This window comes from Artibeus jamaicensis, unplaced genomic scaffold (genome assembly GCF_021234435.1).
Source record: "Artibeus jamaicensis isolate MK-2021 breed Jamaican fruit bat unplaced genomic scaffold, CSHL_Jam_final contig_387, whole genome shotgun sequence".
Classification (NCBI taxonomy): domain Eukaryota; kingdom Metazoa; phylum Chordata; class Mammalia; order Chiroptera; family Phyllostomidae; genus Artibeus; species Artibeus jamaicensis.
Genome location: NW_026521812.1, coordinates 32161673 through 32177074, shown reverse-complemented (window position 1 = coordinate 32177074; position 15402 = coordinate 32161673). Strand labels below are relative to the sequence as shown.

The 15402-nt window shown below is 38.3% G+C and overlaps 1 protein-coding gene across 2 annotated transcripts in view; it reads right to left on the bottom strand.

Moving 5' to 3' along the window:
- Positions 1-15402, bottom strand: part of MMS22L (MMS22 like, DNA repair protein) — a 120139-nt gene that overhangs the window by 8463 nt on the left and 96274 nt on the right. For both annotated transcript variants that reach the window (XM_037144418.2, XM_053664862.1), the window contains exons 20-22: positions 12188-12357; positions 9110-9321; positions 6127-6290 (exon numbers count right to left, since the gene is read on the bottom strand). In XM_037144418.2, the coding sequence (XP_037000313.2) occupies positions 6127-6290; positions 9110-9321; positions 12188-12357 (546 nt within the window). The remainder of the gene's footprint in view (positions 1-6126; positions 6291-9109; positions 9322-12187; positions 12358-15402) is intronic.

Genomic DNA, 15402 nt, shown 5'->3' with positions numbered 1-15402 from the left:
TTTCCTCTAAGAGTTTTATGGGTTTAGCTCTGACATTTAGGTCTATGACCCATTTTGAGTCATTTTTCCCATATGGAATAAAAGTCCAACTTCATTCTTTAGCCTGTCGCTAATTACCTGACCTAGCACAATTTGTTGAAATGTCTATTTTCCCCTTATTAAGTCATCTTGACACCTCAGTCCAAACCCAAACCAAACCAAACCAAAACCAGACACGTGGGCTTATTCTGGGACTCTCAATTCTACTCCACTGATCTATCTTTATGCCAGTACCACACTGTCAAGATTACTGTTGATTTGTACTAACTCTTGAAATTGCAAAGTGCAAGTCTTCCAACTTTCTTTTTTTCACAATTGTTTTGCCTATTCTGGGTCCTCCACAATTACTTATTTTATAGATTCAGCTCATTAGTTTCTACAAAGAAGTCTGATGGGATTCTGGTAGGAGAGGCACTGAATTTGCAGAACAATTTGGAGAAATAATCTGAATAAACAGAAGGACAACTCTTCCTAGATGCATCAGAGAAATGAGGTCATAGGGCAAACTGATGCCCCCAACACTGAACATAGAAGAATTTGTCTAATTCAGTTAAAACATTTCTACCAGAATGAGCTCCAGCAGCAGGTTTCTTGGTCCTTGTAAGTTGTGATTCTCTTTATTTTCCTTTCTTCAGTTTTAATGGACCTAAGAGCTTTGGTTCAAAATAATAATCACAACAAGTATTTGGTGGTCATACCTTATGGATATGTGAAATGAATGACAGCAATGTTATAAAGGACAGGAGAAAGGGGTCAGGAATACCATAGTAAGGAAAACAGTGCCATTTGAAAGTACTTGGATCAGTTTAAATAAATATACTACAAATTCTAGGGAAACCATTAAGAATAAAAAATTTTAAAGGAGTATATTTGGTTTGCTAAGAGAGAAGAGAAAATACAATAATTTAAAGTGCTCAATTAAAACCATCAGAGAAGGTGGAAAAGGAGCAGAATATTAAAAAGAATAAGAACAATGAATAGTACATATACGGTAGGCATTAACCCAACTGTATCAATAATCACTTTAAATGTGAATGGTCTGAATTAAATGACAGACTGACAACAGACAAAAAAAGAAGGCCCAACTGTATGTTGTCTGCAACTGTGGTCACTTTAAATATAAAGACATAGATAGATTAAAGGGAAGGAGAAATATATGCAATGCTAACACAATTAAAAACAGAACTGTAGTAGACATATTATTTCAGACAAAGGAGGCTTCAGAACAAGTAGAATTATCAGAGATAAAGAGGGATGTTACATAACAACAAACTGGGAACAGACGAGAATTGCTTCAATCTGATGAAGGACATTTACAAAGATCCTCCAGCTGACCCCATCCTTAACAGTGAGAGGTGAGATTCATTCCCACTAAGATTAGGAACAAGACAAGGATGTCCACTCTTGCCACTTCCACCAACGTTGTACCAGAAGTTCTAGTCAGGGTGAGAAAAAGAAATAAAAGGCATCTAGATTTAAAAGGAAAAAGAAAAAACGCCCCTATCTGCAGATGATAGATTCGTGTATAGAAAATCCTAAGCACTCCACTAAAAACCTATTGGAATTAATAAACTAGTCCAGCAAAGTTGCAGGATACAAAATCAAAATACAAACGTGTATTTTTATGTGCTTTCAATGAAAAATCTAAAAATAAAATTAAGAAAATTATTCCAATAAAATAGCCTCAAAAAGAACAAGAAATAAATTTAATAAAAGAGAAATACAAATTTATAATCTGAAAACTACCATTGTTGAAAGAAATTAGAGACTACCTAAAGAAAAAGATGCCATCTTCATGGATTAAAAGAGTTGCTGTTAAGGCGGTGGTGCTCCCCACACTCATCTACAAAGTAAGTGCAGCTCCCCCCCCCGGAACCCCAGCAGACTTTGTAGAAACACACAAGCTGATTCTATGATTCATATGTAATTGCAAAGGACCCAGAATAGCCAAAACAATCTTGAAAAAGAAGAAAGTTGGAAGACTCGACTTTCCAATTTCAGAACTTAGAACAACCAACAGTGCTCATGACAGTGTGGTGCGGGCATAAACACAGATCAGTGGAATATAATTGAGAGTCCAGAAATAAACCACGTGTCCATGGGTTTGAGGTGTTTTTCTACTTGTTTTTGACAAAGGTGACAAGATGATTCAATAAGGGGAGAATGGCGACTTGTTAGCTCTTTACATGTTGAAGTGAAAACCAAGAGCACCCTCCGACTATTACTGCTGAACTGGCTCTCCCCTCACACCCTCAGCTTTTGCTTCCTGCATTTCAGTGCTCTGCGGTTAGCTGCACAGGCATCTTGTTAAATTTTCCTGTTGGACTGAATCTTTCATCATTATACGGAGTCTCTATTTCTAATAAGACTGTTTGGCCTAATGGTTATCTTGTCTGATATTAGTATAGCCAGGCCTGCTTTCTGTGGTTAGTCTGCAATGATGTATATCCTCTTCCACCTTTTACTTTCAATATTGAATCTAAAGTGTTTCCTACAGGTATATAGTTAGATCTTTAGGAAAAAAATCCATTCTTGACAACCTTTGCCTTTTGACTGTTCAATCCTTTCACGATTACTGTTACTACTGATATGGTTGGATTTAGATCAGTCATTTCACATTCTGTTTTCTAAATGTCTCCTGTTTTGTGTTCCTCTACTATTTTGAAGTCTTCGTCTATTAAATCCAATATTTGATTGTTCTCACTGGCAGCTTCTGTTGCCTGCTTTTGCCCTGCAGTGTATAGATGATACTGTTTTTTCTTTTATGTCTTCTAATTTTTTTCTTTGTTGAAAACTGGAAATTATTTACTGAAGTCTACTTCCTGTCCCTTCTCCCCACTCCCCAGGGTGAAGCCTCTGACATCACTTCTCAGGTGCCGAGTAACCTTGGGTGCGCCCGAGGTCTCCACCGGAGGACAGTGGCTTTGACAGTGCTCTCTTTGACTGTCCCTTCCCATGTTGACTCCAGCTGCTATGCTCCACTAATTGCTAGCTGATTATGCTTGAGACTTGTTCTGACCCAAGGGCTCTAACCGGCTGTCTTTCACCAGTTTTCTCACCAAACTAGCTGGCCTACAGATTATTTTATAGTTCCAATGAATCTATTATTCTCTTACCTACTGCCTTTTATCACAAACTCCACTGTTTTTGACATTCCCTCCACACCTGAACTTTCATACTGTGTTGCAAAGGAAGTAGTTCTTTGGGGAGAGATTCAGAGTTCCAGGCATTAGTTAATCTCAGAGGCAAGGCCTGGCGCTGGGGATAAGGACAATGGTGCCTACTACATTGTGAGTGACACACCACTCTAAGAGCTGTCTCAGGGAAGGAGGGGCAGCTGCCCCCGGTCCTCTCAGCTTGCTCCTCTCAGCATGGGACCCCCCACACACAAGCTGTGGCAGGAATGACTGGCACCCCCCTATCGTCTGTGGTGTGGCACTCGGCTCATTGCCTCCATCCCGGAGTGGGGCTGAGCAGTATCACGAAACCCCCACTGAGCCATACTGCCCTGAAACAAAATTTAGCATCAGGTAGCATGGAAGAACGATGAGATGTTGGTATACAGCCTCTCACAGGATCCTAGCCCTCCTACTGGAAGCTGGGGAGAAAGGGAGCCCTATATTCCTGGATTTATTAACTCTGGAGTAGAGTTTCTGTATTGGGAGAAAAGAAGTGGTTTTGGGTCAAGTACCAGAGACTCTTACCAAGTTTTAGTAGATTGTCTTTAATAATGTTTCTCCACGTGCTATATACTCTCAGGGCTATTTCCAGAGAATGCTTTCTTTGAAGTAATTTTCACCAGTTTTGCTGGAGAGCAGGCTGGCAGAGTTCCTTACATGGCTGTGTAAGAAGTGGAACTCGTCAAGCTCTCTGTACGGGTTCTGGAGTGAACATGTGTTTAAAATACTCCAGGGCACATAACTGGGAGTGGGCTTGCCAAGTCATTTAGTAACACTTCTTGTGACTGGACAAACTGTCCTTTTAAACACTGAGACAACAAGGAGAGCCACAATTTTCTCTGAGCCAAGCACGCAAAGCTACGCTGAATTTTGCTCCTTCAGGGTGACAAAGACAGTACAGCACTATGTGGAGAATTCTGTACTGCATCTGTGTTGAAGCATTCAGTAGCTTGTGCGGACCCGGAAAGAAAGAGTATTTGATGTGACCCTCAAGAAGGAATTGATCTGCTGAGAGATGAACTCCCCAGGGGCAAGCAAAGGCCCGGATTTTCTAATAACAGTCTGCTGACAGGCTCCTCATACTCTGCATACCAGGAAGAGCCTCAGACTGAAATCTTGGCCTTCTGTACTGTGCCCTGCTGACTTATGCCTGAGTCAACCACCTCAGAACACCTGGTTTCATCTTTCTACCAAAGAACCCTGTCCTGTCCAATCAGAAACGCACAATTTGGAAACCTCATTTGCATAAAACTGGGATCTTGGGTGGGAACTTATAAAAGATGGCTTCCTCTTTGTCTTGGTAGAGCCCAATTCAGATTGCTCCCTGAATCTGTCTCCCAAACACAGATTGAGCTCCTTTAACTTAAAATAAATGCTTTTTTTCTTATTACAGGCCTAAAACTAATTTTGGTTTACTCTAGCTATAAGAGGAAAAGCTCACCTTTCAAACCCTGGTTTTCTTCATAATAAACATTATCATCATCAAAATACGAGGCTAACTAAAATTTTATACTGTCTACTCTATCTCAAGGAATTTTGTTAATTTTGTATTACATAACACAACAAGCTTTCACTGACATTAATACTGTGCCGCTCTGGCTGGTGGCTCAGTTGGTTGGAGTGTCATCCCCTAGACCAAAAGGTCATGGGTTCAATTCCTGGACAGGGCACATACATAGGTTGTAGGTTTGATCCCCAGTCAGGGCTCATATAGTAGACAACCAATCAATGTTTCTCTCACACAGATGTCTCTCTCTTTCAAATCAATAAACATATCCTTGGGTGAGAATTTTTTTTAAAAGTCTGCATTAAGTTTTTAGTGAGGGCAAAATTTCTCAAGAAAAGTCTGGGGTTCTATCTGGGTATTCTTCAGTTAAGGAATATTACTATGAAGTAAGGGTATTTTAAATTAACATAACATATTCCACAAAACCAAGCTTGAGAGCAGAAAGAACATTTTAAATTATTAAAGTAAGGATTAAAACAAAATATGCATAAAATTTTTTAGATAAAACGGAACATTTCAAAGAGGTATTTGAGCTTTTAGCTACCACTCTGGGCTCTGCCCTCAGATCCTGGAGGATACACACTACACTCCCTTATCAGAGCAGCTGGAAGTACTTAGGTAGAAACACTGGAGAAGCCCTGCCCTGAACAATCACATTATAATGATAAACACACACAAGCACACACACACACACACACACACAAGAGCATTCTATTTACATTTAAAAAATTCCTCCAGGATAGAACTGTGGCTACTATTCTGCATATTCCCAATAAGCTTATTAAAGCAGGCCACTCACAGTGGGGACTAAATAAATGATGCTTTAAAGAGATCACTGGCAGTGAGGCTGAGGAGCCTGAAAACAAAGGAATAGGATCAAAGGATCCTTACACATTTACCCAAGAAATCAGCTTAGATATTCCAGCAGACACCTGAATAGAAGGAATTCTGCTGACTTCTCACAACTTAATATTGAACATACTGGAATCAGATTGAACAAATGTTCTTTAAGAGGTTAACAAGTCTAATGAGAGGAAGTAGCCTATAAGTAAATTATTTGTCTTAGAAAAAAATAAACTAGCCCTAGCTGGTATGGCTCAGTGGATTGAGCACTGGCCTGACATTTCTCTCCCTCTCTTTCACCCTCCCTTACCCTTTCTCTGAAAATAAATAAATAAAACCTTAAAAAAGAAAAAAAGTAAACTATACTGAAACATCAGTTTTTAACCATTTTATCATGCTCTACCTAAGTTATTGGCTGGATTTTGGAGTTTGTTCTTTATACAGGTTATATACAAACTGATATGATACTTTTTTAACTGTTAATTTAACTGATAGGAAAGAGTACTTATTAAATAGTGAACAGAAAAGTCTAACAAACAAACACAAGCTCACACTCACCTTGTGGTTCACTGACCAACACCAAGCACTTTAAGATGCCAGGGAGCAGAAGTCCAACCTCGGAAACATCTATGCTGGTTTCTTTGCAGAGTTGGAGGATGAAGGCCAGAATGGATGCCAAGCGTGGAGGGTGCAAGAACTGTTTACACTCAAAGTAGGATTTCCTGAGAGGAAGCACAATTTTCGTTTTCTGTTCAAAGTTTTAAGTAGAAAAGCAAATGACATATACATTATAGACATTGTGAAATTTTATTCCCCACAAATTAATAAAGCACAATTTCTAAAAAGCATGTGTATTTTACCATGCTATTTCAAACACAGAATTTTAGAGGATACGCAGTGACTGCGTATCCTTTTGTTCTGTTGCAAGGGCTAAAGTGGAATAGAGACACGAACTAAATTTAAAGCAACCTGGTCTTAAAAGGAACTTTATCAAAATCCAAATAAAGATGTAATTTTTTGTGTGTAAGAGTTGGCTAGTTTTATTCATATTTCAAAATGTAATTGCTAATTTGATTTTTTTCTAATATAGGCCTAATCTCCTCTATCAGCTCCTTGGTGATGCAACATTCTCTATGTCAAGTCTGTGTAAAGAAGTCTCTTCTCACATTTATTTATTTGTAGGGATTTGGGAGGGGTCTGTTTTTTCCTCCAATTCAGTAAGAAAACTACCCTAGGAATTAGCTTCCCACTCTGAGCTTTACCTCTTTCCTTCCCTTTGGAAGTAAAAGAATCAGAGAGGTAATTTAGGATTTCCTATCTTCTCTCAAAATTTAGCATTAGAACTCAACTGCGATCAGAAAGATAATTCACCTGACTCGTTTTTGTATCTCTACCTTTTAGAATAGTTCTTGGCTCATAACGGTTGTTCAGTGGACATCTGTTAGTACTCCCCAATGGCCCGGCTGGGGCATCCGCAAAAGGAGGGAGGCAAAAGCCTACAGCACCCGGTATTCCCATGCAGTCTCCCATCCCACTACTAACCAGGTACAACAACCCTGCAAAGTGTGATCACTCGATTTCTAAAAGTCTAGACAATATGAAAAACTGTCAAATGCAGCTAAATCTAAACTAGACATCCACATGTACTTGCAAAGCAATAATAATTTACAAAGATGAGACACAGAAACCACTGAGAATTATAAACTCCATACAGGCAGGAACTATGTCTTCATCATCATTTCTACTCCAAGCAGTGACCTCAAACAAATATTACATATTACAAGATTCATTTATTCTTTGAGGACAGGGTTTTGTCTTTTTTGTGCACTGCTGAATTCCTAATGCCTACAACAAATGTTTACTGGGTACCTATAGTATACTAGGTACAAGTCTGAGAACCAGAATGCAAAGTTGAGTAAAATATGGTCTCTGAAAGCAAGGGGTTCAGTGTTCAGTAAAAAAGCTAGACAAGAAAAAAGAAAAGACCATCACGATACAATGTGACAGGTCCTCTGAATGATAAGCCCTGAATTCTCAGAAATTCAGAGGAAGGAGCCTGAACTAAGCCTTACTCACTGCAGGAGTAGAGAAGCATGTCATGGAGGAAGGCAGAGGGGGCAATCTCTGTTTCTTTCTTAAGTAAGTAAAAGAAAAAGGAATTCTTGCATTTTGCAGCCTTCAGCTACAAATCATGAGAAAAAATGTTTTCAATGGCAAATAGGAAAGTCAGCTAAAGCAGCCAGGATTTTCAACATTGGCCTTCACAACATTGGTTTGTACTAAAATTACTTAAATGATGTCTCAAACACAGAGGTAGAATACTACCATCTCGGTGGGAATTCAGATACAAGTAAGGCAAAAATATTACAATTCTGGAATTGAATCATCCAGAGCATATGACTTCAGAAGGAAAGAAGGGTCATGGTACGTGGAAATATTAGGTGTAGGTCTTAGAACATCTAGGTGGACTTTTGTCCAGATGGTTATTTAATGGAGGGAACTATAAAGCATTCTGGAGGGGCAACAATTAAACCAGTCTCATTATGTTTGTATACAGAGTTAATTCCATAGGCCAAATAAAAAAGGAGGAAGAGGAAGAGGTCTGGGGACAGGAGAGTGTCATATGGAACAGTATTTCAGGAAAAGCAATCTGGCAGAATTACTAAGGCTGGACTGGAAGAAAAGATGAGATAGTGAAAGTGGTTAGGAAAATCGAGCAATAGCCTAGGTATAATGCGATAAGGAAAGAGAGATGTGAAAATAAGGGAAGGAAATAATCACTTGTCAGAGGATGGCAAAGGGAACGAAGCCATAAAGCTCCCAAACCTGAGTAACAGAAAACCCGGAACATGGGAACAAGGCTGGAGAAGAACGAGGTTAGACACTTAGTTCCGTAAAGAGTGGACGGGTAATATCAGGTCATTAAAAACAGAAAAAAAAAACCCCACTGGATAAGAATATATAGTGCCATAGCATCTTAAAAGTTTAAAATTTGATTTCGCATGACAGTAAATACCCTTTGAAGGCAAAGAAATGATAATTTCTCTATTGAATATTCTAATGTTGCAGCTAAAAAGCATTGGGTTTAGTACAAAACCTCAGAAAGTTTCATTTATTTGTCTGCCTAATAATAAAACTGAGTTATTTAGACAGAGAATAGATCAACAAAATAGTACTTCTTAGCACTTCCTTTTTCATATTAGCAGTATTTTCATTTACCTTTCATAAAATAGTGTATTGTGTACAGTATAAAACAGTTACTGTTCATCTGATAAAAAACTAAAAAAAATATACACACACACCTTTAAAACATATATAAGAAAAATAGTTGCTGTACAGAGAAAACAAGCAATTTAAAAAAACATCGTCATAGTGCCTTGAGCAAAAATCATTTTAGTAACATTTTAGATAATGATTTTAAGGAAAAAAGTTTTCTGCACTACTGGTATTCTAAGGAAGACCAATACTTTTGAAACGCTTCGTCACTTTTTAATAGATTAGTATATTGTCAATACCACTTATTTTTAATATTTAGAGGTACCTTATGACTTGTACAATGCATTTCTTTAGAGGTGACATCGGTGCACCACTGCCTGAGTTTCTCAATGCCAACAAAACCGGATGCTGTCCCAGATCCAGAACGTGCGGTGATGCTGGAAGAAACCGCCCGATATACTGCGCAGTGACACTCCCTAGCAACTGATTCAGATAGGCGTTTGCATTTTGAGACTGACAACACACGCTACACATGCCCTACGGAAGGAAAAAAAAGCAAATGCAATATTAAGAGGTAAAGTTAACAAAATGTTTAGAAACTTACTAATTTAGTTCCCCACATTTATATTCGTGGCAGACTTGGTAACTTATCACAGTCGACAAGGACACCACCTGCTATCAACAGATAATGTTTATATGAAGTGCAGGGAGTTGTTGAGCTTGGTAACACCTATGTTGTGGCATCCCCCTCAACAGACTTGTGTCTGGGGCACACCCGAAGGAAGCAGGGAACGTGCAGGAAGACAGAGGAAGCTTCCTCCTCATCCTCAGAAACTGACCACCACACTCATCAACTACATGTGTATGTGGAATTCCAAAGTACAAAATATATTTTAGGTCAGTTTTTTTAAGTGTAGGGCACTAATCATTTCTCTAAAACAAAACTTATGCTAACAATATTCCACATTAAGAAAGGTGATAATTTTTTTTTTATTAACAAAGGAAGAAAAATGCAGATTATGACTCAGAATAATGACAATTTATTTTAAGGTATTCATTTGTCAGGCACTGGCCACATAGTTTATATACATAATTTCATTTAAATTAATCAAAAAACCACTAAGTTAGTGTTACCATAGCTCCAATTTTACAGCTGAGGACGCTGAGGTTTAGGAGAGTTAGGAACTTGATCAAGGTCACACTGAACTCACAATGTCATGTTGCACGTCTGTTGATTCAATCCCTGCCGTTGTACAGAAATTAACAACATACTTCCATATGGAATCCAGTATTTGACAGTTACAAACAATTAAACCCAAACCACAAGAAACAAATTTTTTTCTACCAATATTACTTATTACTAAATGTAATCAGCAACACTACATCAAATTATGATCTAAAAGTTCCTTTATAAGCTGGTGCTTTGTGCTTCACAATGTGTTTTCCCAGAGAAAGAATTAGAAATGTTTATATCTACATTTTGCGTTTTATTTTAAATTTGTTTATTGATTTGCATGGGAAATATATATTCAACTGTTTGTTTTTTTAAGTATATTTTATTGATTATGCTACTAGAGTTGTCCCATTTTTTTCTCCCCTTTACGCCTCCCTCCCTCTAGCAATAACCCTTGTAGTTCCTGCCCATGAGTCACACATATAAGTTCCTTGGCTTCTCCATTTCCTATACTATTCTTACCCTCCCCCCCATCTATTCTGTACCTACCAGTTATGCTCCTTGTTCTCCATACCTTTCCCTCATTCTCCCTCCTCCCCCTGGGAAATGTTTATGCCTCCATTTTAGCTATACATACCCAATAAGTAATTTTGAAAGGTTATTTGTAATAAAAATTAGTGTGGTGCTGTTAAAACACTAGCAATTAAACAAACAATTAAAAATATAATGGATTGCCTCCTTTCTTTAGTGCTTTGTTTAAGAAAAAGCACATCAAATCAGAAGATGAAGTAAAATGGATACATTTTGAAAATTGTGAAGAGGAAAGCTGGGTACTTTTAAGAAATTAAAGATAAATTCTGTCAAATGGGTAATTCACCAACTTTGTCAATTTACAACTCTGGAAGCTTATACGACTTCTTCTGAAATGTACACGGGGTTTAGGAGGGCTCATGGAGCAGGCACTGCAAGGCCCCGCTGCCCCCAACCCCCCTGCATCCAGCCCCCTGGGAGCCGGCAGTGCTTTTTCAGCTTGCTAGTGGACACTCAACTTTGCTTTAAATGCTACTGTGAATACGAAATTAAAAAACCAACTTCAAATGAATGAGAAATTGTAAAAATCTGTTTTAAAAAACCATCTGTGGAAGAGACTGCTTACTACCTAATTGAAATCCACACCCCCTTCTTCCTCAGCTTCCCTCGCTGGAACCTAAATAAGGAGCACTTATCTTTATTATCAGACACTAATGAATAAAAAAGTACATCTCCTCTCTCCCATTAAACGGCAGATCGATATTTCCAAGTGCCTAATGAACATCATTAGCCAGATATTCCCAGCACCTCAAACTACAGCTGTTTAGAAATTCTTCTCATCATCCCTTCATGTCCAGAATTTTCCTTAGTAGCACTACTATCTACATAAGCAGCCCCCCTGGAATCTCAAACGTATTCTGTTTTTTCTGTTGCTCTGCAACACTCAGAAAGTCTTTCTGCCCAGAGCTCCTAAATGTTTCTGAAGTTCACTGTGAGCTCTACACCCCACTGCCTTAGTTCAAAACCTTCAGATAATGAACGAGTTACTGCCTTCCCAGTCTCCGATCTGAGCTCCACACCCACTATGTTGGCTACTGTCACCAGAATCACCCCTCTAAAATGTAAGTATGTGTCACTCCCGCTTAAAATCCATCAGGAGTCCCGTGTAAAAGAACCAGTCGAACTGCCTGGCATGAAACCCCTGAGGACGTGGCTCCTCCCGTACGAATCTCTGGCCACAGCTGAATTGCTTCCCACGCCAGCAGGTCGTATTTCTTACAAAAACCATGGCCTTCACCTGCCATCTCCTCTGACAGGAACAGAACTTCAAATCCTACCCACTCTGCTCTTTGACAATTAGCATCCTGTACAGTGTCCTCTCTCCCATCTTCTCAGCCCGGTCTGGGTGACAGACAGAGGAGGCCTAAGAAATCTACTGAGCGCATTCCTCTAAGTGTCTATGCTAGCCAGCCTCCTCTATCAGCTTCCAACTTCCTGAGGGTATGGATTTTGTCTTTTCCACCTTTGTTTTCATAGCCAAACACAAAAGGACGTAAAAACATGCTAAAAAGAAGTGCCATATGTACCACATGCACTGAGATGGCAATGCCTGGTTTTTAAATCTGTAGTTAGTGAGCTGTTTTAAGGCAACATATCAAAAAATTTTTTTAAACTTTTAAATAGCCATGCTTACTATACCTGGAGATACAAAGGAAGGTTCCTCTGAATTGCAGCCAGCCTGGGTGCGGGCAGCTCTGTCTCTCGCTGCAACACCGCGTGGGGCAGCAGCAAGCAATCTATGATCCGGAACAGCAACTTCTGGGCTTTAGAGGTGGCGAAAATCTGTGCCCAGGATTTAACAAGGATTCCTAACAGAAAGAGTCACAGTAGTTACGATTATCTTCTAAGGAAAAAATTTTGTCATTCTATTAAAAAATGTATAATTAAAGCATATAGGAACAAGTTAAAGTAGGCACTAGGAAGGAACATTTATTATGAATCAAAAAAAAAAAAACGTTGTCAAGTGATGTATTTCACTAAAAAGACAAGTTTCTCTTCAGAGTTCTGGGCCAAGAAAAACACATTTCCTGAGTGGCTGACACCTAAAACGTACACATTCCCACGTACTATGTGATTTGGTTCCACATTATGTGTGTATGTAAGTTGAGTGTTGCAATTAATAAGATCTCTCTCTCTTTTGGCTTCGAGAAAACTCAGAAGCAAACACAATCCAACTTTAAGAACACTGTAAAATCATACACTATGTTTTTATGTGGACACTTACTTCCCACTGGGCTTCATCATGCTCCTCCACATTTTTCTGATACTGTTATTTCTTTTAATTTTTATCTTACATACAATTTTATATGCTGTCTCAACCCAGTTTGCAACAAGAGATAAAAAACTAAATTAAATTGTGAAAAAGGGAAAAAGGATTAGCTGTAACACCCTTGAAGCAACCATTTAACCTCCTTGAACTTCAGTTTTTATAACTTTCGATTGTTTAATATAAACAAATAGTGAGTTTAAATTTTAATTCTAAAAGAAGAGAAACAGATGTCTTCACTCCATGATGGGAGCCCGGCGATCCTGACATTTGAAGGTAGTAAAGCTTAACAAAATGAGTGCACTTTGTTTAATCATTAAAAGCAGATTTATAATTCCCAGTAGAGTTTGTTACTGCCACTGAGGTCTCCTTTACTGAAAAAATAAAAAACAAAAAACAAATTTAAAAGGAGGGGATTAAGTGCTTGCCCAAAGAGCAGAGTGGTAAATGTACTGGATAAAGTTTATATTTTATCTTAGAAAGCAAAAGAGGTGATGAAATTCAGTCATTTTCATAAAACAAAAAGGTTAAAACTCAAGTTCTGAAGGAATACAAAAATATGCTTATAGCAGAGTATAATGACGTTAAAAAAAAAAGCCCAACCAATAATCACTTCTAAGAACAACAAACAGCAACATTAATCTTCTGTTGTAAAAGGAAATACAATAATCAATCATAAAGAAACACAATGCTCACTTAGCAATATTTTAAATAATGCTGGCTTGCTCCTCATTTTTCCAGTAGGTAGAAAACTTGAGAGTGACAGCAATGTACGAAGAACTCATATTCTAACGAACATTAATATACCCACAAGAGGAACTGCCATCATCGCCGACATTTCAGATGATTCATATCACTCTAAGGTGTCACCCAGGTATTAACTTACACAGAGCAAGGACCTTCCAACCAAAAATGCATCATCGACCCCTGTATTTCATCTTCTGCCACGGTTAAAATGCTCTGCTTAAGATCTTAAGTTTTATGAGTTCATGGAAGACAGAGGTAATACATCTGTCTGACTGATATAACAGACTCCTACTTCTTTTAAGTTTCAAAAAAGTACATTTCAGTGTGTGTGGTACTAAAAATGTAGAGAGAAAAATTTCTGCAGTAAAAGAACTTGAGGAAAGTATAAATACATGGCATAGCTTTGTAAAAAAGAACAAGTCATTTTTGTGGCTATAAAAATACTACTTATTTACTGATGAAGCTGAAAATATACAAAGGTTTGAGGGAACACACTCCCACAACTGAAAGAGAGCTGCACTGTAAGAGTTTTTATGCATTTCCTTATTTTCTACTGTATGCATCTATTATGCTTTTAAAAAAGTGAAATGGGATCACCATAAAATATATTTTTACAAGGTATTTATAGTTATAAAATAACTTTGCTCATTTAGGAACATTAAAAAATACATTATATACTACTAGCTACGTTCATAAAATTGCTGAGTACCAGAAATATGCCATCTCCTACATTGGAGAAGCTCTTTAATGGATGCATCCCCAGTTCCCAATCCAGTGCCTGACACATACATACTCACACACATGCAGAGGAGAGAGAGAGAGAAAATGTTGTTATTTGTTCAAGATACAACATGACGATGGGAATAAAAAGTTCAAAAAATATGGCTGACACCATGAGTAAGTTTAAAATTTAGTAAGGGCATGCTAAGTATACAATTACAATGAATGGCAAGCTGTGAAAATGTCGAAAGAGAAGGACAGATGAAACACAAGCAAGGAGATCAAGTCCACAGGGAGTGCGGGAAAGGTGGGGCACTTGGGCAGGGCCCTGAAGGGTCTGGGCTAGAATTCACTTACAAAGTCCAAAGGGGAAGAATGACCGCAGCTAGAGAAGGACCATCAAAAAGAAAGACATGGAAACAGAAAAGTAAAAAATATAATAAATGAGCAAAACAACAACAAAAAAGAGAGCTACAAAGAGGAGGAAAGTGGAAGAAATCACTGATAGCTCTATCCTGCTTTCTCAGATGCCTTAATCTGAAGTGTGATTTCATCGAATTTTGCACTTCGCAAGTGAACAGTAGTGGGTGCCCAGGAAGGAACTCTCTTTCTTTCAAGGGGATATGATGTTCCAACCCTGCATGCTTCAAACAGGTTTGAACTCTCAAGTTTACACTTGCTCTTTCTTCACTTTGTTCTAAACACTTTACGTGCAGAAGACGGTAAAGGTGTCTGTTCCCAACGTCTGATAAGTTAAATGGGTGACACCGTAGCAGTACACTGTATCCCCAGCCTCTGAGATCCAGACAAAAGGAAAGAATATGGGTCTGCCTGCCAATATGGAAAAAACAATCATGCAGCAAACAAACAAGGCCCTCGGTTCTCCATAAGGAGATTTTTGCCGTGGGTCCACATATCTATCACCAATCCAAAATTGATTTTGTAGTTCCTGGTAAGACTATCACATATTCTGTAAATACCCTGAAATCATACACTGAGCCTGGCAGACTTATAAATTTTAAGCATAAATACTGAAATACTTATTTATCTACATTTCTCTGTGTTAAATTTATGATAAATTTTCACGGATATTTTTCTCTGAAATTAAGACTGAATTGCC